Source organism: Urocampus carinirostris, chromosome 6 (genome assembly GCF_059441175.1).
Source record: "Urocampus carinirostris isolate Australia breed hairy pipefish chromosome 6, RoL_Ucar_1.0, whole genome shotgun sequence".
NCBI lineage: Eukaryota > Metazoa > Chordata > Actinopteri > Syngnathiformes > Syngnathidae > Urocampus > Urocampus carinirostris.
Window position 1 is genome coordinate 17018601 of NC_142354.1, and position 26797 is coordinate 17045397.

General features: G+C 40.5%; 2 protein-coding genes across 5 annotated transcripts in view; one reads left to right on the plus strand and one right to left on the minus strand.

Annotated features, from left to right (window-relative positions):
* kcnab2a (potassium voltage-gated channel subfamily A regulatory beta subunit 2a) overlaps positions 1-6871 on the plus strand; it is a 158252-nt gene extending 151381 nt beyond the window's left edge. For all 4 annotated transcript variants that reach the window (XM_088338068.1, XM_088338069.1, XM_088338065.1 and 1 more), the window contains one exon: positions 1346-6871. In XM_088338068.1, coding sequence (XP_088194194.1) covers positions 1346-1435 — 90 coding nt within the window. In that variant the 3' untranslated portion in view covers positions 1436-6871. The remainder of the gene's footprint in view (positions 1-1345) is intronic.
* Positions 6872-16491: 9620 nt separating this feature from the next.
* The window catches only part of megf6b (multiple EGF-like-domains 6b), an 89170-nt gene continuing 78864 nt past the window's right edge, over positions 16492-26797 (minus strand). Inside the window, exons 29-38 of the mRNA XM_088338078.1 lie at positions 25559-25687; positions 25344-25475; positions 23532-23660; positions 23333-23461; positions 21609-21737; positions 21410-21538; positions 20834-20962; positions 20626-20754; positions 17798-17926; positions 16492-17715 (exon numbers count right to left, since the gene is read on the minus strand). Coding sequence (XP_088194204.1) covers positions 17660-17715; positions 17798-17926; positions 20626-20754; positions 20834-20962; positions 21410-21538; positions 21609-21737; positions 23333-23461; positions 23532-23660; positions 25344-25475; positions 25559-25687 — 1220 coding nt within the window. The 3' untranslated portion in view covers positions 16492-17659. The remainder of the gene's footprint in view (positions 17716-17797; positions 17927-20625; positions 20755-20833; positions 20963-21409; positions 21539-21608; positions 21738-23332; positions 23462-23531; positions 23661-25343; positions 25476-25558; positions 25688-26797) is intronic.

Below are 26797 nucleotides of genomic sequence, written 5' to 3' on the forward strand. Positions count from 1 at the left end.
CCGGCCGTGTAATTTACTCGTAGGCCTCAGATCGGGTGTGAGTTAGTGATATGTCGTTTACAAATGAACCAGCTCTTTGAGCCTGCTCTTGGAAGTAAAATGTCCTATTTTATTTGTGAGGACTCTGTGATTTGGGATGATCCCAACCTCTGGCACGTTTCGGTTTTCTGGGTGCAATGACAGCAGTGTCCGTAGTCCGCACAGGGAGCTGACAATGCGGGCTGCGCTAAAAGAGAGAAACAAATGGCCTCGCACAGATGCGCGACCCGAAAAACGAAACGACAATGAAATATAATTTAAACAAGACCGTATAAACAAAGACTAAGAAAAACAGTGACGACTGGAAAATAATTGTTTTCAAAATTCAGCAATAGCAGGAGAAGCTTGGCCCAACCTGAACATAGCGATTGACATTTCAGACCTGAATCGACCCAAGATGTAGATTGGGCTCGGGCTTGATATCTTACTTCTAGGTTGAAAGTGGCGGACAAAACCTTTTCCCGCTCGTTCGGGGTTGTCCAACCGTCTGCTATTAAATCAACTCAATAGTATCTTTCCTTGTGAAGCTCCTTCTCTTCAAGTTTAACAGCGGTTGGCACAATGTCTATAGTGTATTAAAAACCCCTAACCAATCAAGTCCCGCTATTGTTACGGGCCCCAGATTATCCGTGGACCACACAACAATACTGATTTAAAGTGGCCCAAGCCTCACCCTCATGGTTTCTGGAAAATAAGGAGAGTGTCTGTTGGTATGAAGTTGTGTAAACCCCTCTACTTGAATCCTTTCACTGATGGGATTTGGGTAGAAGTGACTCACGCTGTAAAGCACACTGGTAAACAGATACTGCACAAAGGTTCCTACCCCCATAACATCACACTGCAGCAATACTGTAAATTATCTTACATAGATAAACACATAAAACAATATAAATTGTGTTGAATACTTTTCAAAGTAAAATCAAGTTTTACCACATACATTGGCTGTGATTCTGCAGGGAGCGACACCTTCTCAAGAAACCTTGGTTCAGACTGTATCTAACTGGCTTTTGCAGGTGTTCTTATACGAGTATGGTAGACTCAAATGCCCTTACTAGGAAAGTACCGAATCAATGGAAACCACAAAGTATATACTTCATTTAAATATGTTGTTAAGCATAAGGTGCATTTATAACAACTAAATGATTATCAAAGTAATGATGTGATGATTAAATCATAAAACTTCTATCACCGGAAAATCCATGCAATAGTGACAACAAATTCATTAAGACATTTAAATAATTTAATAGTAATCAATAATCCACAAGGTAGAAGACTAACTTTTGTCTGTCCTTCTTTCCTGATTCAGGTTCTCCCCAAGCTGTCGTCATCCATCACCCACGAGGTGGACAGCATCCTGGGCAACAAGCCTTACAGCAAAAAGGATTACCGCTCTTAACGTCCGGTGGCCGCAAGCGCGTCTCGCCTTTTTGCCTGATCCTCCGTTTGCTTGAGCTTCAACCGAGCGAGACCCCCTTTCCTTCCCTCCGAGACCCCAACCTCCTCCTGGTGCATGAGTGTGGTCGCACCAAAAGGCCACCGGGGGGCCCCCTCGCTCACACTTCTAGGGACAGAAGAAAAAAAAAGAGGCAAAAACTGGCATCCTGCCTAAGGTTTGCAAATCAGACTTTCCGTAGGAAAATACAAAAGATGAAAAGCACACACCGCCTCGGGTGCTCAGATGTTCTGCAGCCCCCGAGGGAGCCGACGGTCATACGTGAAGAACACGTGTTCTGGTGTTACCTTCCGCGTCATCTTGTGTTTGTGTCTTTGTCTGAAAGCAATCAGCACTTTAGAACGGTCCGTGTTGCTACCTTACCGCATTCTTAGCCCGCACATGTTGCACTAGATGAGAAGTAGAAGTGGCCTCCTGCTAGTTTCCACAATTTGACATCCTCCATCTGTAGTTTTGGTGGGAGAAATGCTAACACAACTGCTGCCTTTGATTTAAAAACTATTACCATTGTATAGAAATACCCCATAAGGCTCCTCCAGAATCTTCATATCCATCGATCGCAAATAGGACAGGGGGTCACCAACCATTTTGAAGCTGAGAGTTACTTCTCTGTTATTGATTAACGTAAATAGCTACCAGGTTCATATCCATCCATCCATTTTCTGCACCGCTTATCCTCTGTAGGGTTGCTGGGAGACCCCATCTCAGCTGTCTTTAGGTAGTGGCCAGGGGACACCCGGACAGACACACTTGGGGACAATTTGGACTTGACATGCATGTTTTGTGAGAGGAAACCGTAGAACCCAGAGGAAACCCACGCAAGAGGAGAAAATGCAAACTCTGCACAGGAAGGCTGTTAGCTGGATTTGAACCCATGACCTAAGAACTGTGCCGCAGACATGCTAACGTGTTTTATATGTACTTCTAAAATAATGTATCTTAGTACTATGTTGTTTAGGGCTGCAACTAACGATAATTTTAATCAGTCGATTATTTTTTCCGATTAAGCGATGATTTTTTAATTTTTTAATTTATTTTTAAACAAACTTTTCACGTCCTCTTTATTCAAATATTGGGATTTGGACGGATAGAAAAATAACACACAAAACGGAATATTCTGTAATATAAAACAATGAAAAAAATCTAAGAGTTTGTCAAATACTTTAAGATTGAAATATATAAAATATATGCTTTATAAATATATTTTTTTTAGTTTATGCAAGAAGGGACATTTTTAAAGTCATTATCTAAATTGTTCCATGAATAAATGGCCTTCGGGGTGGCACAATGGCTATTCAATGTGTGAGAATATTGGACCTTAAAGATCTGGAATCCCCTGAGATGGTTCGTGTCCATTCTAGAGAAACAACTGTTGAATATTGCTTTGTATACTAATCATAGGGATTTAAGTTACAATGTATCTTCAAATTTGAACATGTTTCAACTGTTTGTAAGTTTTTCTACGTAGCGTTATGAACAATCCTAATCGCTTTCTTCAAAAATCAAATTAATTTTCTATATTGCTCTTAATATATGTATTTACCCAAATTAAGTATTTTTTGGGGGGGGGTGTCAAAGATACTTAGAACTGCAATGTCTGTATCTTAATGTACATTTAATGGGGGGTTTTTTATGTAGCACATTTAGTTGAATTTCAATATCTGAAATGTGCTATATAAATAAATTTGGATTTGGCTGTATATGACCTGGTAGTCTTAGAACGCCATCTGCTGGACTAAACGGGTACTACTAGCATGCACTCATTTACATTGAATAGATGTGCGTACATCGCTGAGTCGATTTTAATCGATGTTATCGATTTGTTGTTGCAGCCTATGTTTCATGTTATTATTAAAAAGAGCTAACATAGGCTCAGTCAGCCACTAAAACAACATGCCAGTTAGAAATAGAAAATCACGAGACTTTACAATTTCAAAACAACTCATCATGTTATTATTATATAATCACTATTGTAACTATTAGAAGTAGGGTTGAAATAGGCTCAGTCAACAACACATTACACCAGTTAGAAATCACATTTCCTAGAAAATCACAATGATCCACCCATAATGAGTGGTGAGCTATTTTCCGAGTTTGAAATGCAATTCTAAAATTACAAGTGGTCATATTATTACAGTGTCGTCACTATGTTTCGACTATGTTATTACCAGTATTAAAAGAATATAATATTGGAAGAATTAAACGTGTTTAAATGTACTTATCATGTAAATTATTTTGGATGCCAATCAGAAATCAATTACCTTGAAAATAACAATTACCTATCACTAGTAAGGTGTTCTTAACGGGCACCGCATTGGAGACCCTTGGTCTAGCATGAGCTTGAGTTTTACCATAAAGATCAGGGGTCACCAATATAAGGACCGGGGGCCCTGGATAGCCCCCTAAGTAGCCCACGGGCTGTCTCAGAAAATAGTTCAACGGTGATGGGTCATTGTGATTTTCTAGGAAACTGGTGTAATGTGTCGGAGGTTGAGCTTATTTTAACCCTACTTCTAACAATTACAACAGTAATAACACAATAAACACATGATAAGTCGTTTTAAAGCTGTAATGAGTCTTGTAATTTTCTAGGAAATTTTGACTTCTAACTGGCATGATGTTTTAGTGGTTGACTGAGTCTATTCTAGGCCTATTTCTAATTCTTACAACTTGATAATAACATATTAACAACATAGTACAATGATATGTTATTTGAGAAGCACATATAAAACTGGTAGCCATTATCGCTAATCACTTATACAAAAGTAGCACTCAGCTTCGATAAGATTGGAGTCCCCTGATATAGCGGCTAGCTAACTATAACAATAACATGAGTTATGTTGCTGTTATTTAAGATCTTTGAAGTACATTTTGACTGTCCATTTTGTTGTTAGTCATATTTTCAAAACAAGGTGCAAACAGAGTCCTTTTGTAAAAATGTCACCAATTACAGCAAATGAGAATGATACGGATGTACCTTTAAGCTATGGGTTGTCGTCACAATTCTAACCTTGGGAATCGAGTAGTCATTATTCCTCCTCCGTTACATTTTATTGATGCAAATCTTAGAAATCTAAAAGCATACGTCTAATAGTCTTCATGCGCATTGTTGATCATTTGTCATTTTGCATTACTTGCGCAAACTACGCTTGAAAGTATATCCAGGAAATGCTAGAAGGCGGACGTCATATTCGCATGTGTATTCTGATGCATTTCATTGGCTAAGAACATTGAAAAAAATCTTAATGACATTTGTTCTAACTAATCTTTGAGGTAGAAAGGTGCGACAGCGCCCGTGCTGCTAGTGGTAGAAACACGGTGTTGCACTCCCAGCCTAAATGCATTTAATTTAGAAAAAACAAAACAAAAAAAAGAACACAGCCAGATAAACTCTTGAAAACCTGGCTTCCGAGCCATAAATTCCTGCCCCCTGCTTTATAGCTTAAACTAAAGTGTTAGCCTTGAAGTTAGCTAGTGTTAATATTTTTGGGTCTGGATCTTTGTAGTTGGCGAGGGGATTGACCATGTTGGTTCTTTTTCCGCATGAGAACCTCCCAAATTACCGTATTTTCACAAGCATATGGCAGTCTCTGTAGATGGTTCTAATTGTGTATTTAACACTACACTAGGCGCTCCACTCTATAGGGCACTGTTGTGCCTAAATCTGACTCCCCTTGCCGTGAACTATGCTACTCAGCGCTCCAGTGTTGGTAACATTTGCATATGTCCTAATAAACTCATACAGCTTACGATCACTTTTTTTGTTTAAATCACGCCAATCTGTCAGGACCACAACTGAAACAGGACCCACTTGCGTGACGTTTACCCCAAGTTTTATTGAGAGAGGAAGGGCTGCGCCCACGATCCGGTGTTCGCTGGGCGCGGGAAGCAAGTCGCTCTCGTACTCGGATTGTCATCCGAACGCGGAAGTAGATCTTGCTTAGCGAGTAATGGCGGTGTCAGGGGCGGAAAACGGGTCGTTAGCCGGAACTGGTAGAGAGATGGGGTCGGGAGCGAGTTGTAAGCCGGGACGGGAGAGCAGACGTGGTCAGTATCAAAACGGGTCGTAGCTGGAGACAGACGGGAGCAAAAATTGAGACAGGCGTGAGTCAGGAGTTGAAAAAAGCTTGCCTGGAAAAGCAGAGGTTTGCAGACGGGCTGACAACAGGGGATTGACAGGACTGGGTTCAAATAGTGGCACGGGGCCAATCAGGGCGCGTGGCGCCAAAAGAGCAGGCACAGGTGAATCGCATTGGTAATCATTACACAATTAGTATTTCTTAATAAGCACGTTATAGGGACTACAATCGTGACACATGTTCTGTCGGAAACATACTGCGCGTTCATGCTATTGTGAGTCCAATTTTGCAGGGGAGTCGAATAAAGGCACAACACAGCCTTACAACAACAACGACAAGCATACAAGTCTACTTATTTCAAAATAGAGTGGGAGCAAAACTGAGTTTGGTTGTGGTTTATTGAAGTATTGAATACAAAGTAAAACACACGGATAAAACACAATTTCAAAATCTTAGCAAAAGATGCACAGACAAAGGTCTTCTTTTACTCTTTATGATCCACTGCTCGAGTCTTTCCTCCAACTTGGGCCACCCCGCCTTGTTCGGCGCAAGCTTAGCTGCGTTTTTTTTTACTTTTCATTTTTCAGCTTCCTCTACTTGCGAACCATCGATTTATTAATCTTTAATTCTCTCACGGCTGCACGGTTTCCATGTTCTATCGAAGAAATCAACACGCCATGGCGGGCGAAAACACGGAAAACATTCAACGGAGGGAAAGTGAGGTTTTGAGAGATACACTCGCATCCATGAGTACTTCCGCAAACAATTGTGTTCACACAGGAGACGCATTTAGTTGAAAACGTGAACAATCTCACAAAAAAACATCGGATTTCACCCAAAAATCTGAATTTAGCATTAACCTCTGCATTATGAACCTAGCCTTATATACACGCCCAATTCACCTTTTAGCAGCTTCATCTCTGTCCTCATGTCAGAACCCGAACAGACGGTGGACCCAGACGGGTAACATTTTTACACAAGCTTTATTTTACGAGAATGGGGCAGTCATGCGCATCAACACAAACGCCAGTGATTCGATCGCTGGGCGGAAGAAGTGAGACAGAGAAGTCAGGCCCGGGAAAACAGGAAGCCAGAGGCAGACGAGATCGAAACCAGACAAGATAGACGGCATCGATACAGGATACACGAGCAGATACCAGACAGGACGGAACAGAGGTGATCGATACCTGATACTGAATACACGAGCAAGATACTGGACGGACGGGATCGATACCGGATACAACAGTAAACTACCAGACAGGATGGGACTGACGGGATCAATACCGGATACTGGAGCAAGATACAGACGGGATCGATACCGGATACTGGATACACGAGCAAGATAACAGACAGGATTGATAACGGATACTGGATACACGAGCAAGATGCCAGACAGGAGGAGACAGACGGGATTGATACTGGATACTCGAGCAAGATATCGGACAAGACGGAACAGACAGGATCGATACTGGATACACGAGCAAGATACGGGACGGGATCGATACCGGATACTGGAGCAAGATACGGGACAGACGGGATCGATACCGGATACTGGATATACGAGCAGGATACCGGACAGAGTCAAAATACACGTCTTGCAAGTGCAGAGGTTCGTTGACGGACTGACAGAGTGAATGAGAGCACTGAATTTAAATAGGAGGGAAGCCAATCAGGCAACGAGCAACAGCTGGATCCAAACACGCGGGCCCAAGTGAGGGTAATGGCCAACCGTGACACCTCAGTTAGTCCCACATCACACACAATTCGAGAAAAATCTGAGACTTTTGTGTTCGCCTTATGGTTGTGAAAATATGGTATACTTATCCATTTTTTTCCCGTTTTCAACCTTCAAAATTTCTATAGCCTTTCAAATAATTCGCATAGTTTAGAATATATATTCGAATCAACACTACCACAACATTCACACATCCTCTCAGAATTGATGGGATATCATTTTGCCACATATTTGTTTCGAAGTACTTCACCGCAAACGTTTTTTTGAAGAAACTGTTGAAAACTGCATATACGGTAATAGTGACTGGAGGATCCCCAATAGGGTTTATATAAAAAGGTTGCAGGGTTGATATCAAATAAGTTGTAGTTTTTAGTGGCAAGTGTGAAAGGATCATTTTCATGTGACAGCAGCTCAGGGAATAAAGCAGGTCGGTTTCTATTTTCGTTTATTTGCTCTCCCAGAGTATTATTTTTCTGTAATTTGGTGGCGAGCCAAAGAGTACTGTGCTGCTGCGGCACCACAGAAAAATGTATTTTAAAATCCTATGTCCCGGCTACTTGGTACCGCATCAGTATACGAACATGTGTTTTATTTAATTAAATTCAATGTCGAGGAGCAGATCCTGCACTCTTGGGTTGCATCAAATTGACCTAAAGTTCTAAAAAACAAAAACTGTCTCACAGATTTTGTCCTGACAATCGCCCCCCTAAAAAAATTTCAAGGGGAACCCCAAAACTTTAGGAAACCCCACAATCCGCTCTAGTCCATGAGCCCTTCTTGCCTTGGAAGCACATGTGGAGTCATGATTGTATGGTTTCTTCATTTACAACGTGTTCATTATTTGAGTCATTTATAAATCTTTCACTTATTTAGTGGTAATCGATGTACTTCATGATTATTCATTTATTTAAGTGCAATTATTTCTTGATACCATTGTTTGATTTCTTGAGCCAGCCATTAATTGAGTCGTATTTCAATCTCAAAATGAGGGGTCTCAAACTCAATTTAGTTGGGGTCTGTCAGTGTTAGTTTCTAGGCAAAGTTGTGGCCTTATTACATCAAACACCCTACTATTCTCAAATGTCTTTATGTTTTTACTTTATTAAGAATTAATGAGAAAATAAATAAATCAGTATTAAGTCCACGATAATGGGCAATGTGTGATTGGTCAGATTTCCATGTGCATGTGGCCTCTCCCAGTCTCTCTGTGTCTCACTATCGTTCTGTCTTTGTCTGTCCCTCTTTACACATGTCTCTCTCTCTTTTCCTGTTTCTCTCTTCCTGTATCTCTCTTTGTCTCTCTGTCTTTCTCTGTCCCTCTCTTCATCTCTTACTTGATTGCTCTCCTGTCTGCATCCCATTGTCTCTCCATCGCTTTCTGTGGATCTTTCTAACTCTCTTGCTCTATCCTTCTCCCTCAGTATCTTTCACTCTCTCATCCCATTTCTCTCCTTCTTTCTCTCACTTTCTCTCCCTCTCTTTCTCTGACTTTCTCTCCGTGTTTGTTTCTCCCTGTGTCTGTGTTTCTTTAGGTCCCTGTCTCAAGTCTTCGCTCTCTCTCCCCTTGTATGTTTCACTTTGTATCTTCCTCTCTCTGTTTTTCTCTGTCTCTATTCCAGTCTTCGTCTCGCTTTCTATTGCTCTCTTTGGTGTGTCTCCCATTGTCTCTCCATTACTCTCTTTGTGGATCACTCTTTCTCTGCCTCTCTCTGTTTCTTTCACTCTGTCTGTTTGTCTTTCTCTCACTGGCTCTACCTCTCTTTCTCTGGCTTTATCTCCATCTCTCTGTCCCTGTGTCTGCCTCTCTTTCTCTAACTCTGTCTATCTCTGTCTCTATCCTTCCATCTCTGCCTTTTTCTTTCTGTCCCTCTCTCTCTCCATCTGTGTATCTTCCTCTGTCTCGCTCTCTCTTTCTTTGTGTTTTTATTTCTTTATATATGTCTCTCTTTTTATGTCTCTCTCTTGCTCTGACTCTTTCTGTTCCTGTCTCTCCCTCACTCTGTCCCTCCCTGTCTGCATCTCTTTTTCTATCCCTCAATTACATTGTCCCTTTTTGTATATCTCCCATTGTCTCGTGCTTTCAATGGGAGCGGACAGCCAAGTACAGAGACTTTCAAATACCGTGTTTAAAACACACTTCAGACGGAACTCGTGTTTTGAAGGCTAATGTTTACGTTTTGTTTTTCCCCGCACCAGAAACATTTGTTGGCATGGAGAGGGATGGGCGCCACCGGGCTGTACTGGCTCAAGACACGTCACAGGAAATTGCGCCCCTAACTAATTAGCACATAGTTAGCATTCATATCAAAGTTGTGCAATGAAGTCAAACCTTCATATTAAGGCACGGGCCTTAAACTATCGTCACGGGCCGCAACTTTGAGACCCCTGCTCCACATTGTTTCGAGAGGTGCTTTTCAAGCAATTAGAAAACAGCCTGAAGTTTTATCAGTCCTTGCCCGATCCGGTCCACGTGAGGATTGCAGATTTTTCAACTACCTTTTAGTTTTTGTCATAGCCCAACCTCCTAGTATAGACGTTATTGCCAGCCATTTTGACTTTGCAATGAAAAATCTTGTTCTGTACCTCATTCCGAGTAAAAATCTCAACAGAACTGCTCATCTCCGGCATTTGATTTACCCCTCTTACGACCCGGATGTTAAACATTTATACATGGAAAAAATCATACATTCATGACCACATATGCAGTGACACGTTTCAATATTACAACAAGTCTTACAAAGAGATGTGTCCGCTTTCAGTAGACTGGAGGACTTGTGTGATCATTTTGTGTATGAATGTTTGTATTAATGTCTTAGTATGCAGTGTGCTCGATCAGTTGCTGTATGATCAAGTGTCCCATCGCACAAGAATCATCTTCAGCAACGGAATCGGAAAAGAGAATCTATTTTTTTTCGTTTTGTTCCGCGAATTCTTCATCTTGACCGTGTTTTATTCCCCTGTTGAGACTGATCAGTCGGTTGTTTGTCGTGTGGAGCAAAGAAAAACAGCCAAGAGACATCAGGATCCGGTGTACATAATGAGACCTGTGTATATATTACATTCTAGTATTGATGACCTCTGCCTTTATTTTGATTTATTTTTTTAAGATGTTCTTTTGCAGGCGTTGCTAACTGCACTGTGCTTGAATCTGAATTCTAGACTAAGATGTACAGCTTCATCATCATTAAGAGGAAAAAAAACTTCATAAAGAATGACAAATGAAAAGTGTGTCTTCGTGTATTTTGGATTTTCAGTTACATTCATATTTAGGCATAGAAACCGCCATTTTGATGTCAAAATGAGTGTGAATTGTGTGGATCCAAAGTGAAAACATTTTGAAGGGGTTTTGTGAAATTTCACCGAGACCGAAGCGGGTGTTTTAGGCGGTGCATTTGAATGAAAATAAATGTAGTTTGCGCGGGCAAAGCAACTGTCACGTTAGTAGCGAGGATCCCCACCTGTAAAAGATGGAGTGAAGGATGACTCAAACCAAGCTTTTTTAGACAGGCTAGAGAATGGTCAACTGCGTCCCGCTACTTGATGGTCCGTAGATGGTAAACAGACAATGTGACGGAATGCCTACATCAACTCCAACACACTAACCGTGTATTTGGTGGGTTTGTATTGGTAATTTTTGACATGCGTATGGACTTTACAACATTACAATAGCAACCTGAGTGTTGCAGTGAGTTTGCACAGAGTTGGGTTTTGGTGAGAGGTTACTAAAATAACCAAATATCGGCGAAAAAAATACAAATTTAGAGCTCCTGAACCCCTAATTTCAGTGTTTTATAGTTGTAAATTGGCTTATATAAAAGTATATACGAGGAGTCAAGGCGGTACAAATTCTAGGGTTTTGTTTTTTTTTAGGGTTTTGTTTAGCGCTATAGTTAGGGTTTTGATCAATAGGGACATCTCAGAACTTTTTGAGTCTAATAAAGGTAACTTAGCGGATATGCTACCAGTGCTGTTTCTAATTTCAACCAGAACTCGTAACCCTAACTCCAACCGAAACCATAACCCAGGAACCCACAACTTTGAGTGTGGAAGACAGGCATCATAACAGGTGAAACCAGTAATGTCCCTATTTATCAAAACCTAGTGCCAACCAAAACCCTAACACTAACTCTAACCAAAACACTAAACCTAGCTCCAACCTATCTATCCATCCATCTATCTACCTTGGTCATATCCCTCAAGAGGGGTGACCGACAGCAAAACAAACACAATAACAAAGAAAATAAAAAGGGGAAAATATAGCAAAAAACACACACATTTTTGGACCATGGCCAACCCTAATGCCCAAACACCCAAACAAGTTAGGCACCTAAGTTGGTCATGCTTCTATCCCTCCAGATGAAACGGGACACCAGAAAGCGGCCATGTCACTCAGGTCAGGGTGACACAACACATTCTTTTCTTCAACAGCAGGGCCCGACAGCTTTCACTGGTTTACCCCTGCCGCATCATACAGGTACCCTGCCCATCCCTTAGAATGCGTCCAAACCTCCCACTATCCTTTCACAACAGCTCTCCACTCAATACTATCACCAACAAGAGCTCTAGCCTCCACTAGATTTAGACCTCTTTCCTGCAGCATTCATAACACCATCAATCGTCAATCTTCCTCTTGGTCTCCTTCCGTTGACTTCTGCTCTGTAGGTCCTCTTGAACATTCGCTCCTCATCCATCCTCTCCATGTGTCCAAAACAACCGAGTACTCTCTTATCAACACGCTTGCTCAGTTCCACTACTACTCCAGTTCTGTCTCTCACAATTTCATTTCTCAATCTATCCCATTTTGTCACTCCTAACATACTCCTCAAACACTTCATCTCAAAAACATGTAATTTCCTTCTCCAACCAAAAACCAAAAATCATAGGTCTAAGACTAGCCTCCTTAAACTTGTACTTGTACTGCCATCAAATTCAGAACCTATTGAGTGTAATACAGGCATATTACCCTTAATTTACCAGTCCTGTTTCTAATTTCAACCAAAACTCTAACCTTAGCTCCAGCTGCCTCAAAACCCAAACGATAGCTCTAGCCAAACCCTTTATTTTATCTCCCAACACAACCCTAATCCTAGCAAAACCATAAGCCATGATCTAACCAAAATCTTGTTCCATCACCAAACCACTAACAATGGTTCCAAAACTAAGCCCCAGCCCAATGGGTTTATATTACCTTGACTGGAAATTGAACCCTTAGGTCTGCAAGGGGAAACCACTCATCTTATCAGTTGGGCTAGGACTAATGTGGAAAATGTAGAATCCTAAGCCTAGCTCCTTCCAAAACCCTAATCCTGGCTAAAACCAAAACCCTAACCTTGGTGTCAACCAAAACCCTAACACTAGCTCCAACCAAACCCACTAACCATAGCTCCAAGTCTAGGCCCTTGGAAGTAGCACAGGTTTGACTCCGGGTCAAACCCACAGCCCTGTGGGTGGATTTCTTGCAGTTTACCAGTTGAGTTATCATTTCCTCCGTGCTAATTTCACCCGTTTAACACCTCACTCATTTCCATGCCTGATTATTAGGACAAATAACAAACTTAAGCATAGCAGAACTACCAAATACGACAAATCATTCCTAGTTTACTATGTACATTTTGAATGAAATTATTATTTGTGCATTTTATATGAAAACTATGGGAATTAAAAAGAATAATAATAAGATTACTATTATAGCATATTTTGGCTACAGTGCAGTTTATTACTACAAATCTATAGAGAAATAACTACAAAATTTGACACATGGGACACACCATATTGATGTGGGATTTGGAAAATTTGTATTCGGCTACTTGGAGTAGGCGTTGATCAAGGGGTGCAGTACCCAATTTGACTGCCAGAGAGCGTTAGGGACCACACGAAAATATCTGTTCATCTATTTTGTTGGAATCAATTGCGGTTGCCTTGAAGGAACCTTGCTCAAGACCCTCATAGAGGTTTTAAGTACACTTGTGGAAATTGTCACAAAAAGGAGTTCAACCATTTCAGATCCTATTAGTCGCATATAAACACACACAAGTATCAAGATTTATTTTATTTATTTTTGCGAGGCCCATAGCAACCACTCCCCTAACTGTGTGCTGGGGGAGGGACCATTCTATTGTAAAATGAGGCAACTTTAAAAGTATCGGGGTAGTTTAAGGGAGGTAAGATTTAGTCATTTGTAACAGTTGATTGATTCAATCATTAGTTACAGTTCTGAAGGCGAATACTTCGACAGCATTCATCATTTTGACAGATAAATCGACCATACCTCAAACATTCCTTAATTAATTTTTGTACTTTTCGTGCAGCGGATGAGAAGAGTGACAGCAGTGCAAAAGCTAGTTAGGTACATTTGCAGTGCATTTAAAAAAAAAAAAAAAAAAAATCCATCTAGAGAAGAAGCCTCCAACCTTTTTCAAGCTGAGAGCTTCTTTTTGCTACTTATTAGTGCAAAGGGCACCCAGTTTGAGTTACATTTCTAAAATAATAATCTTTCGTGTGATGCTGTTACAAGGTTATTAGCAGGTTGGAAGTAGATATAAGTGAGAAAAAATATAGAAAGAGAAAAAAAGAAGAGAGATAGAAGGCGAGAGTGGCAAAAAGAAATAGCTATAAAGAAAAGGAGAAATAAAGCAAAAAGAAGAAAAGAAGAAAAATAAACAGAAATAAGGTTAGAGAGAGAGGAAGATAAAAAAGAGATGAAGTGGGAGGCAGAGGGAGAAGGGGAGAAAGAAAGAAAAAGGGGAAAGAGAAAAAAAGAGAACAGGAACAAAGGGGAGATAAATAAACAGAAAGGAAGAGTAAGAGAGCAAGAACAAGAGGAAGATAAAACAGAAATCAAGTAGGAGGAAAAAATGAGTGGGGATAAATAAACAAAAGGGAGAAAGAAAGAACAAGAAAAGAGGAAAAAAGGGAGAAAGATAAACCAAAAAAGGAGTAAGAGAAAGAAGCAGAGAGGCTGATTAAAAAGAGAAATAAAGTGGGAGAGAAAGATGGGGAGAAAATAAGAAAAGGGAAAGAGAGTGAAAAGTAAAAGGATACCGTATTTTCCGCACTATATGGCGCACCATGTTATAAGGCGCACCTTCAATGAATGATATATTTTAAAACTTATGCCATACATAAGACGCACCCCATTATAAGGCGCTATAAGTGCATGCTGGTTTAAGATCAGGTAATTGTGCAATTTTGTAATTGTAATCCTGCGCAGTCCTTCGAGACATTTTTGGGATTAAGGGCTATTTACGGTAAATAAATGTGACGACTTGACTACAGTAGAGAATGTAGTTACGTTATGCAACCTCTAGATGTTGCCAAGCTCAAGGGAATGTCAACAAAACATTCAAAAAGGTCAAACTTTATTAACAAACAAGCTTTCCACAACTCCATTCACTCCCAAAATAAATAAACAGCCGTTTTATTATTTTCTCTGAGGTAAAGCATTTTCGTGACACATCTTTAACATCTTTGAACAACATCGACATATAATTTTATTTTTTGTCCATTTAGTCAACACGCAAAGAAAAAAACGTCTGATACTGTTATTTTAAATGAAACGTTAGTGCAATCGCAATAAAGTGACACTCGTAATGTGCAAAAACAACGAGTGCAAAGCAATAACATAATAACTGTAAAATGTAAAACGTAAACACACAAAAGAAAAACAAAGATCACTCTATAAGCTCCTCATCGACGAATCCCTCGAATTCTTCTTCTGCTGTGTTCGAATTGACCATATCTCAGTGAATGGGCCATCCAACACGTCCGGTGTTTTTGTGCCAGCGCTGTTGCCTTCATACGTATAGTTATCGTACTGACACTTCTGCTTGCCGCTCTTTGTTGAACAACCCACTGTTCAAGTGTCTCCTCTAACTCTGGCCATCTTGCTTTATTGCCACGGAAACTTTGTTGAGTTTTCCTTACTTGGCGGAGCTTATCTTCATCCTTTCTCCACTTCCGTACCATCGATTCATTTAAGTTTAACTCTCTCGCTGCCGCTCTATTGCCGTGTTGTGCTGCGTGACTGATCGCTTTGAGTTTAAACTCGGCGTTGTACGCGTGTCTCTTAACAGGAGCCATTTTTTATACAAATGCACGTATGAAAGAGAATCTCTCTCTCTCTCTCTCTCTCTCGCTCTCTCTCTCTCTCAAACGTGACATTCTGAATAATTCTGCGTTTGTTTAAGGTAAATTGTGCTTTACATCTTCACCAGTCATAACCCTGGATTCAGACAAATACTGTATTTGTTGAATATGAATTAAGCAGTTTAATGGGGTAGCCATTTTGCCACTTAGTAAACAAATACAACACGAGCCCCGGCAACTACCAATCGTTTAATATTTCCCAGTATGCACAGCGCGAAAAATGGAGTCGGCGGCTGTTTCTCGTAGTTGCGAGACCTTGCGAATTTAATATTGAGCCATATATAAGGCGCACTGTGTTATAAGGCGCATGGTCAGCTTTTGAAAAAAAATAAGACTTTTAGGTGCGCCTTATAGTGCGGAAAATACGGTACATAAATAACAGGAAAGAAAGGGTAAGTTAGAGAAAGAGGAAGATAAAAAGAGAAATAAAGTGGGAGAGAGAAAGAGGGAGGAAAAAAGAAGGAAAATAAAAGGAGAAAGAAAGAGAAAAATTAGCAAAAAGCAAGAGTAGGAAGACAGAAAAAGGGAAAAAAACAAGAAATAAAGTTGGGGGAGAAAGAGAGAAAAAGAGAAAAAGAAAGGGGGAAAGAATGAGAAGAAGAGAGATAAGTAGGATGCAGGGTTAAAATGACACGGTCAACAACAGAAAAATAATATTAAACTAGAAAATCACAATGACCCAGCCCTGGTGGGGTATTTTCAGAACCTGTCCGCGGCCACCTCAGGAAGGAGACCTTCAATCAATACCACAAGTGTTTTATGAAATTGAAGTGAGACATTGTCTAAGAACCACTCCCAAACCTAAAAATGCTGCTCTTATATGGCTATTAAAAACATTTTTTTTAAATCTGAAAATTCTCTTTATCCATTATGAAATAATAGTTTCAATATTTGGCAGCTCTGGCTTATACAATTATTCTTACCGAGAAAATACCATGGGAATATCTCACAAGAAGAAACACGACCCGAGAATGAACTATAGAAATAGATGTTTGCCCTATTCCTATAAAGATGACATTGACAATCCTTCAACATTTTCATGAAAAAAATACTTTATTACAGTATGAATGTTCTCCATGTAAAAAACAAAAAACCTTCAAAATAGGACCTCTTGCATATACTTCTCATAATCAAACTTGTTTTCTCATAATCACACTCTTCAAAATAAATAGGTTATTTTCAGAATATCACAATTATAGTATCAAACACGTACATTATTTATTTGTGTGTCTCTACTATTTTCCTTCTGGACTGATTAATTATTGTCCATATCAGTGAACTGAAAAATGGATCATTTAAAGCTAAAATTAAAATATGTTTAGTGTTATTGTCCTTCATGATAAATTCTAAAGACAATATGGGGCTACCCTCATGTTTAGGTTTTTGAGTTTTTCCTTGCCCTCATGTAGGTTTTAGATCAGGGGATGGTGTCATAATAGTCTGTAGTTTGCAATAATCTGCAGTCTGCGCAACCCTTTGAGACTCCTTGTGATTAAGGGCGTCACAAATAAACATGACTTGACTTTTGCAAGGTTTCTTCAGTTTCCTCATAGTGAGGATTTGAGTTTTTCCTTGCCCTCATGTAGGTTTTAGATCAGGGGATGGTACCATAATAGTCTGTAGTTTGCAATAGTCTGTGGTCTGTGCAGCCCTTTGAGACTTCTTGTAATTAAAGGCGTCACAAATAAACATGACTTGACTTGACGAGGTCAAGTTAATCCAGGTGGAACCCGTTTGCACTTCCTGCTGGCCGAATTGTAAACCACGGAATTAGATTCTGAATTAAATAATTATAATTTAAAGCAATTTACTCTCCAAATGTAAAAAAATGATTTAATGAGTTCATTTTTTAGGCTGTTTAAGCATGCGGCTTAAAGTCAGGTGGGGCTTGTTCAATAACAAAGTTACCTTTCTTGCTTAAAAATGCACATGTTCCTGGTAGTCAGGTGCGCTCTGCAGTCTGGAACTCAATTTTGTTGTATTGTCATTAAAAAAAAAAAAAGGTAATTATTTCTTTCAAAAATAAGGAAATTTCTGAGCATACCTTAATGTTTGAATGGTAGTGTTCAAACGCTGCATTAAAAGGTCAAAATATTAAACACACAATACCAACGTTCATGGCCGCCGCACTTGTTCAGTGTCCTTCCATGTGGAATTGTTCCATCCCCCTCCTAATCCAACTTTCACCCGAGTGGGGGCTTGGGGGCGCTATAACCAGTTTTCATAAATCGAGCTGTTCCCGAGATTGAGGTGTGGTGACCTGCCTGAACACAAACACACACGTGAGTGACGATGCACTTTGATAATCAAATGTGAAGAAAGCGGTGGAGAAAATAATGCACTTACCTTCCTGACAGGAGAATCCCGCCCACATTTGCGTGCAGCTACAATGTCCGTTGCGCGGGTTGCAGCGTCCGCTGTGTTTGCACTCGCAAGTTTGAGCGCAGTCGGGCCCAAAGCGGCCATCTGGGCATTCTGTCAAGTTGAAAATGCAACACGATGGAAAATTGGACAATGTGAGGGTCAAACAGAGTTGCCGGATACAACCGAATGTTTGATCTTACATTACACATAGTCCAGTGTTTTTCTGAATTGCTCAGTCCACAATTGAATGGATTTGGGAGTACAGTCCATAAACATGCCCGATTAAAGTCGCCGTCGACGATAAAGCTCCGTTGGGGTGTGCAAGCTGCTGCTGCTGTTTAACTGACTTTTGGAAGATAAGCTTCAAGAGGTCCTCCTCTGTGGTTAATAGTGGCCAAAAAAAGCTTTCCGACCATTTTCTAAACCGCATCAAGCTTTCTTATTTCACTTTTATTCCAAAAGAAACGGCTCGCTTATTCTTTACACTTTACATCAACCATATTGAATGGATGCACGAGATATTAAACAAATGTAAAAGTTCTTAGCGCGCTGGAGATACAGCATAGAACGTTTACACACGAACTAGGAAGAGGAAGCGGATTTCTTCTTCGGGGTGGATGCTGCGTGACCTCTCACAGCGCTACACGCTGGTAGTGGCGGAAAGAAGCACTACAGTACTGTCCTGTACTCGGAAAAAGGTGCACACAATACAAAATCTAACTCATAGCAATGTCTGGATATTTTTCGACATCCCCCAAAAAATGTTCGTATCTACCGTTTTACGTAAGTCGAATGGTCCTAAGTAGGGTAAAGTCTGTACAATGAAAGTAGTGTGCAGTTTAAAGCACAATTACAAGAATATATTACTTTTTATTTCTTTTTTTTAAAAACTGCTCAAACCAAAATGATTTCAAGTACCATATATACTTGAATATTAACCTACATTGCAGATAAGTGACCCGCTAAAACTGCCACATACTAAAAGAGATTCAAAATATTAGTAAAGGGTAAACCTGAATATTTATAATGATTCAATTATGTAGTTATTAAAGATTAATATTCTGGTAAAGCTAAAAACACTTCATTTTCAACAATTACTGTCCCCTCGAGAAGCACTTTGAGGGCAGCCACTCGAACACCAGTTTAGTATCGCGTCATTTTCTTCTTAGACTCTGTCATTGACAGTGTTTTACACTTTTCCCTTTATCACTAACTTTTTGGGGACTTATAATGATGGGCAGAAAAAGGGAATAAAACAAGCAAAATCCCGATAAAATGAGATGTGATGTGGTGGCACTGATTGGATGAACAGGTAGAAGAGATTGAGCACTGTAGTATCACCGTCTACTGTTAAGGAATGTAATTTGCCCGCTGTTTCTTCTTCTTAGAATGAAAACGGGTCCGCGACAATGGTAAAAGCCTGTTATTGGCCCGACAGAGGCTAACGGCCATATTGGAAATAATTGTACGAGTCTGTTAATTTATAAGCGGGAATTATGTGGCAAAACAGACCGATTGCACAAGGAACGTCCAACAATACAAAATATGGTATCAGGGTGATTTATTTATTTTTTTTAAATCTGTCGGTATGTGTTTTGGAGTAAATATTGTACACGGTTAGATTCACTGAAGGCGGCGCGGCACGGCGGCTGAGTGGTTAGCGCGTCTGTGGCACAGTTATGAGGTCAGGGGATCAAACCTGTGTGGAGTTTGCATGTTCTCCCCGTGCCTGCGTGGGTTTCCTTCGGGCACTCCGGTTTCCTCCCTCATTCCAAAAACATGCATGTCAGGTTAATCAATCGGTCCAATTTGTCCTTAGGTGTAAATGAAGGAGTGAGTTGTCTGTCTCTGTGTGCCCTGTGATTGGCTGGCAACCAGTTCAGGGTGTCCCCTGAAGATAGCTGGGATGGGCTCCAGCACCCCCGCCACCCTACTGAGGATAAGTGGTGCAGATAATGGATAGCTGGGTTCACTGGACAGTCCTGGATGTAACGACTCCATGTTTGCATGGAATCCTATGATCAGTTGACTCTCAGGGGACTTATTGATAAGCTATTATAGTTTTCAGGTATCTTGTTTCAGACTGATCATGATGTTTCTCTGATGAGTATATCTGGAAATGGTCCTCCTATCTTGAATCCCAAGAGTTTAAGCTCCCAAATGATATGTAGCGTGACGTACTCTGGTGACTGGTGACATCGCACAGACACGTATTTGCTTTTCAGCAGTTAAGGAGTTAGGATGCTGAATTGTTTGTGTTTTTTATTTTTAAAATAAACTAAACTTGTTGACAAAAATTGTCTTTGTTTTTATTCTACACATTCTATTTTGTTGTGAGTCAATAGCTGCTGTCTTGTGTTTGTAGGGTTTATGTGCACTTAATAAAAGCAATTACAAGCATTATTCATCCATTCATTATCTGCACCGCTTATCCTCAGTAGGGTCGCGGGAGTGCTGGAGCCCATCCCAGCTATCTTCGGCAGTGGGCTGGGGACACCCTGAACTGGTTGCCAGTGAGTCGCAGGGCACACAGGGACAGACAATTCACTCGCGCATTCACACCTAGGGACAATTCAGACCGGTCAATTAACCTGTTTTTGGAATGTGGGAGGAAACTGGAGGGCCCGGAGGAAACCCACGCAAACACGGAGAGAACATGCAAACTCCACACAGGAGGTTCGATGTCATGACCTCAGAACTGTGCCGCACACGCGCTAATCACTGCGCTGCCGTGCTGCTCATTACAAGCATTAATAAGGGAGAAAACTGGTTGAGGTTGACAGATAGCACAAGCAATTGTGAAATCTTACCGATGTCACATCTGCGCCCGGTTCTCCCGGCAGGGCAGACACACTTCCCCGTAATTGGATGGCACGTAGCGCCACTCTCGCAGTCGCACACGTTAGCGCATCCGCGCCCGTACGTGCCTTCCGTGCAAGCTAATGGCCAGAAAGCACAATGTGTGTGAGCCACAAGGGGGCGCTTCTTAACTCCCTTGCGTTCCATGACCAGGCTCACCTTTTTGGCAGCGGGTGCCGTGACGCCCGGCGGGACATATGCACTGACCAGTCGCTGCATGGCAGGACGCTCCGGCCTCGCAGTTGCACTGAAGCTGGCACGACGCCCCGTGCAGACCCGGGGGACAAGCTGAGGAATGGTCCCATGATGACACATTAGTTAAGCAGTCATTTACCTTAAAACGACAGTGTGTAATATTTGACCACTAGATGTTACTGTATTGTGTAGTGCAAAAACACAGATTTAAATCAATATAGTTTCTTTTTTTCTTTTTTTAATATTGTTATGAATTACGTTTTATAGCCTGGGGATTGTCTTAATAATACACACTGTCCCTTTAAGAATATATACATGTATATATTCTAAAACGCACTTAACTAATATTTTTTTATTCTAATTTCTCTACCTATGAGTATTTTAATTAATGTTTGTTTGGTTGATAGTTAATGTATATTTGGTGATAATTTAAATCAATATAGTTTGTTTGTATGAATGGAATATGACTAGTAGGCGCTAAATAATACACATTGTCCCTTTACGCTAAGCTGGTTCATATTATTGAGCTTCTTTTCTCACCATATTCACATGCATGCCCGTAGTATCCCAGCGCACATTGACAAGCGCCGCTCACTCTGTGGCACGTGCCGTTGTTACGGCATTTGCAAGTCAACCGGCAGTCGGCGCCAAAAGTACCCGCCGGGCATGCTGGGGTAAAAAGAGCAGGAGAAGGGTCATGCGAGTGCTTGTTGTACATTGTTATTTAGTGCCACGTTACCAAGCTGGCATTGTGGTCCCGTCCATCCCAGGCCGCACAAACACTTGCCCGTCGCCGGGTGGCACGTGGCACCGTTGCTGCAGCTGCAGCACTGTGAGCAGCCAGAGCCGAACCAGCCCGGAAGGCAGCCTAGTGAGCATTTGGATTGTGAATAAGACATACACACACCGGTGTGTATATATATATATTTTTTTTTGTAAAATGCACACTTACTGTGTATTTTTTTCAAAATAAATAAAAAATGTGCTTTTTGTTGGTCTCCATGACTGATTGTCATCTAGGTAGGAGGTGATGTTTTTTTGTTGTTTGCGCCACATTGTTTTACTTTTTAAATTTGATCCTCGATTTTCCTATTCTACTACAGTCTTAACGTCATCATATATACTTAAAATTCTTATTCATCAGATATTGATTTCTGATTACATTCATTATTTTTTCTTCCAATATCAGAAAAATGAATTTAAGAAAATGTTTACCATAAAAATAAAATACCACAAAAATAGCTTTGAATATTACCTTTGTTTACTCCCAAAAAATGTTAAATATGTAGCAAAATCAGAATAAAATATTGGAATAACAAATATATTATAATATTACATTATAATATTTATTGTAAATGTACTGAAAAAAATATTACTGAAATTGAGGTTTTTTTTTGTTTCCTGGCAGGTTTTTCATTTATATTCTACATTGTTATATAGCGTTGCTGTCATGTGAACATGTTTCCTGTATCAATCCTGGATCCAAGGTCCGTTCTTCTGTCCCGGCTACCCGTATCCTGCCCGATTCTGATTTCTGTATCGATCCCCGATCCCTGGCTTCCCACTCGTCCCGGCTGCCCGACTTGTTCCGATCTCCGACCATGCTTCGTTCGCGAGGGCTTCCCGCTCCTCCTACCCAGCGAGCACCAGATTGCTCTCTTTTTCTTCTTGCCCTGATTTCCCCGATTCTCTTTTTTACCTTTACAGACTCTGCCCTACTTACGACCATTCAACTTACGCAAAACGGTAGATAGGAACATTTTTTTCGGGTTGTCGAAAAATATCCGAACATTGCTGTAAGTTAGATTTTTATTGTGTGCACCTTTTTCCGAGGAGAGGACATTACTGTTGTGCTTCTTTCCACTGCTACTGGTATGTGGCGCTGTGAGATGTGACCCAGCATCTACACCGAAGAAGAAATCCGCTTCCTCTTCCTAGTTCGTGTTTAAACATTCTATACTATATCTCCAGCGCACTAAGAACTTTGACATTATTATCGTCTAATACCTCATGCATCCATTCAATTTGGTTGGTGTACAGTGTAAAGAAGAGGCGAGCCATTTCTTTTGAAAAATAAGTGGAATAAGAAAGCTTGATGAGGTTGAGAAAATGGTTGGATCGCTTTTTTTGTCCACTCTCTAACACGGAGGAGGACCTCTTGAAGCTTAACTTCCAAAAGTAAGTTAAACTCAACTTTATTTATAGAGCATATTATTTTACTAAATGTTTATTTTTATAGTACAAAACAATACATGTTATTTATACAAGCATTAAACATACTTATATAAACCTTAAACATACATTCCATACGAAATCATCCGGAAACTCGTTCGTCATAAAAAGAAAAAAGTAGATAATGACCAAAAAGACAGCGCTAGTACATTTATCGTGTCGTCAGTGTTGATCCATGGAAAGAAAACAATAAATAAATATTTGTATTCAAACATCCATCCACAGACTTACTTTGTAGGCAATGATTTCCTCTCCGGCCTGGCGGGCACATGCAACGACCAGTTACCGGATGGTTTTGGGCTCCTTCCCCGCAGAGGGCCACCTCAGCACAGTCAGGGCCATACCGGCCATTGGGACAAGCTGTCGTCATGTAAATAACAGTTTATACGACAGCTTAAGACCTGCCTTTCGTAGCATCGTTTTGACTCACTGATATTGCAGCGAGCTCCGATGAATCCTGAAGGACATTGGCAGGTGCCGCTAGACGGCGAGCACACGCCGCCGTTTTCGCACGCGCATTCCCGCTCACAGTTTGGACCGTAACGACCGGCTCCGCATTCTGAACACATGAGTAGCAATGACATGCAGTCAGGGGAGGCAGGTAAGGCAGTGCCTCACCTGTCGTCATAGGAATATAAGAAACTGGTGCACTTGTGCTATCTGCGGGGTTCGTACACCTTTTTATGACCAAGGACTTTTGAAGCACTGTCAAGGACATTTTTTTCCAGTACCTTCAAAGAATGAAATCTAGCGCCGATCAAAATAACTTTTTGGGGGGGGCTTTAATGACTAATACAAAGTCGCTCTCTTGCTGCTAGCTCTCTTACTATCTATGATCTAAGATCTTCTTGTGTCAAAATATCTACTATCTACCTTTAAGGTAAGACAAAAATATTTTTATATGCTAAAGTTTATATATTGGGTTCCTGGTCTGCCAATCAAATGGTGATAAGATATCCGTTCATCTATCTGTAAGTTTAACATTGTCCCACCTGACACAAACCTCACCATATGTCACTAATGAATAGGAAGTAATAAGGTAAGTTACACACTATGTCCACCAGGAGGAATAACAACACCGACAGATGAAGTAAATTCATACTTCCCGGATTTTATTTGTGTCAAGTCATGTTTATTTGTATAGCCCCAAAGCATAAAGAGTCTCACAGATTTTTGCAAAACTATAGACTATTATTACACCATCCCCTGATCTAAAATCTTTTTTGAAGTGTTTCTCATATAATGTTTGATTAAAATCGGTATAAAATTTTGCTTCACCTTTTCTCAGCTCAAACGAAGCATTGTAAGTTATGAACCTGTTTATGGCCGTAGAACACTGAGAGGGCCTGATCTCGGGATGCTACCACCTGTTTTTTACTCGAATGGGAGACTGCCTGGGAATACCAGGTGCTGTGAGTAGGGTCATTTGGTGCCTGCTCTGCTGCGACAGCACTGACTGCAGTCGCAGATGCAGTCAGTAAAAAGAGATTTCCCTATCCTAAGCGACTAAAAAAATTGAATTATTGTGATAACAAACGTTGAAATATCCACGTCATTAACATGATTAAAATAATTTATTAACAACGTTAACTATAAACAAAATACCAACATCAAATTTACAACGTATTTATTAAATGTCCCTCGAAGTCCGATTCATCATCAGATAGACCACTGAGTTTTTTCCCTCGTTGTGATTTTTTACGTTTATATCTTTCAGGGCGACATTCTGTTTTCCTTATTTTCTAACATTCGTCTCTGGAAGATTAAAAACAGTGTGAAAATAAGATAAAATCCGATGCCTTCTTATATGTGATCTAAATAAATGGTGGTCTAGAGGTAAACATTGAGTGCTCTCACTGCTGCGACCCGTGCTTGATTCCTGTTGCATTCTATGTTTTTAAATTGTGGTAAGTGATATTTTTTGACTGATGAATCATTGCACAAATACTGTAATATAGACCCATAGCACCTTGTGGATAACACCCAACCTTAAAGAGTACATTTTTAGTTTAGAACATGTGCCTTATAGATAAATGAATACGGTACTTGAGTTGTTTTGGCATGTTTTCAAACCTTGTTGATGGAATTGTGGATGTTAACCTTATTAACCTAAGTCACCTTGTGAGTTAGCATTGAATGGCTAACTTTGGTCAATTTGGTTGACAACGCAAAATGTATTTCTCTTTTGTTTACTTCAACAGTAAGATGCAATTTTAGTGGTTTAAAAAAAACAAGGAATTACTTTGGTCACATTTGGGCCCGTGGAAACCTGGCGCACAGTAGCACAATCCCGACACTGGGTGGCAAAGTTGGTTGGTCAGTGAGCACTGGCACACCTGATTGCAGTCGGGGCCAAAAGTCCCGGGGAGGCAAGCTGGCGACGGAGACAAACAAGGTCACAGGTTGCCCTATGTGAGTCTTTTCAAGGAAAGAGAAAAATTGATGACGACAACTCACTTTCCTCGCAGCCGTTGCCCGTCAATCCTGCCGGGCAGCCGCAATCTCCCAACACGTGATGGCAGGAAGCGCCTGCAGGACATCTACAGTGTTGTGTGCAGTCCAGTCCAAAAGTACCTGGAAGGCAAACTGCAAGCGACAACATACTTAGCATATAATGGATTAGGTTTGCCTGATGAATAAAACCTGATTTCCTTTGTTTTGCTGTTAAATTGGCTTTAAATAAAATAATTTTTAAATGAAAATACGTTTTGTGCACTTAAATTCATGCATTTTGAGAATAACAACTATTACTGTAAATTCTGGACTACAAACAGATGCTTTTTCCTTAAATTTTAAACATTTCAGCTATAAATACAGTGTTGTTTTTTGTTTTTTCGCACAACGGATGGTCATGAGGGTTTTGGTGGCGGCTTTGGATGAGAGCCGGGCCCTTCACGCGGATCCCCCAAGCTGCGGTGCCTGTCGGGGCCCAGCGTCTGAGAATCATATCATGGGAATGTGAACAATATTGGCCTACTCAAAAATTCTGAACAGAGTAAAGCTTCTTTTCCATTCCTATTCATCAAAAACAAAAGAAAACAAATTCCCCAGTGATTTAGGCTCTAATAGCAGTATCCTGCGTATGATATTGTGCTGGATCAGTGTCATATCTGAAAGCTTATTCTGCTACTGGTATCCATGAAAACCAGTACTATTTGTTTCATGTAGGTGGAGCAAACCTCAACCCAAAAAAGTCCTTTGAGAGGAATGGGCGATACCAGGCTGTACTTGCCCAATACACGCCACAGGTGCCCTTACAGTCCAAGTGTTTAAGGGGTCAGGAACCTTTTTGACCCAGAGAGCCATAACATCAAAACTATTTGAAAACAATTTTTTTGAGGGAGCCACTACATATCTTTTAAGACAAAACTTAACAAAACCACAAAACTTCAGCACATTTTATTTCACTGTGTCATTTGATGATTTGAATAAATCAATGAAATAATAACAATGTATGACCACTTAAAATGTGTCTCCCGTCCTCAGTTGCTTAAAAGTGTTGAGGCTCTTTTTGACGATCATTTTTGTCCTAAAAACGGTTTCAAAATAAGGTGCAAGCAAAGTTAATTTGAAAAATGTCACAAAATACTGCAAATCAGAAGGACATTGTTGTATTTACCTTCAACGCAGACTGAACAGAGCGAGAGAGAGAGAGAGAGAGAGGAGGGCCTTGCGCTGTGTGCAGAGATCCACCCA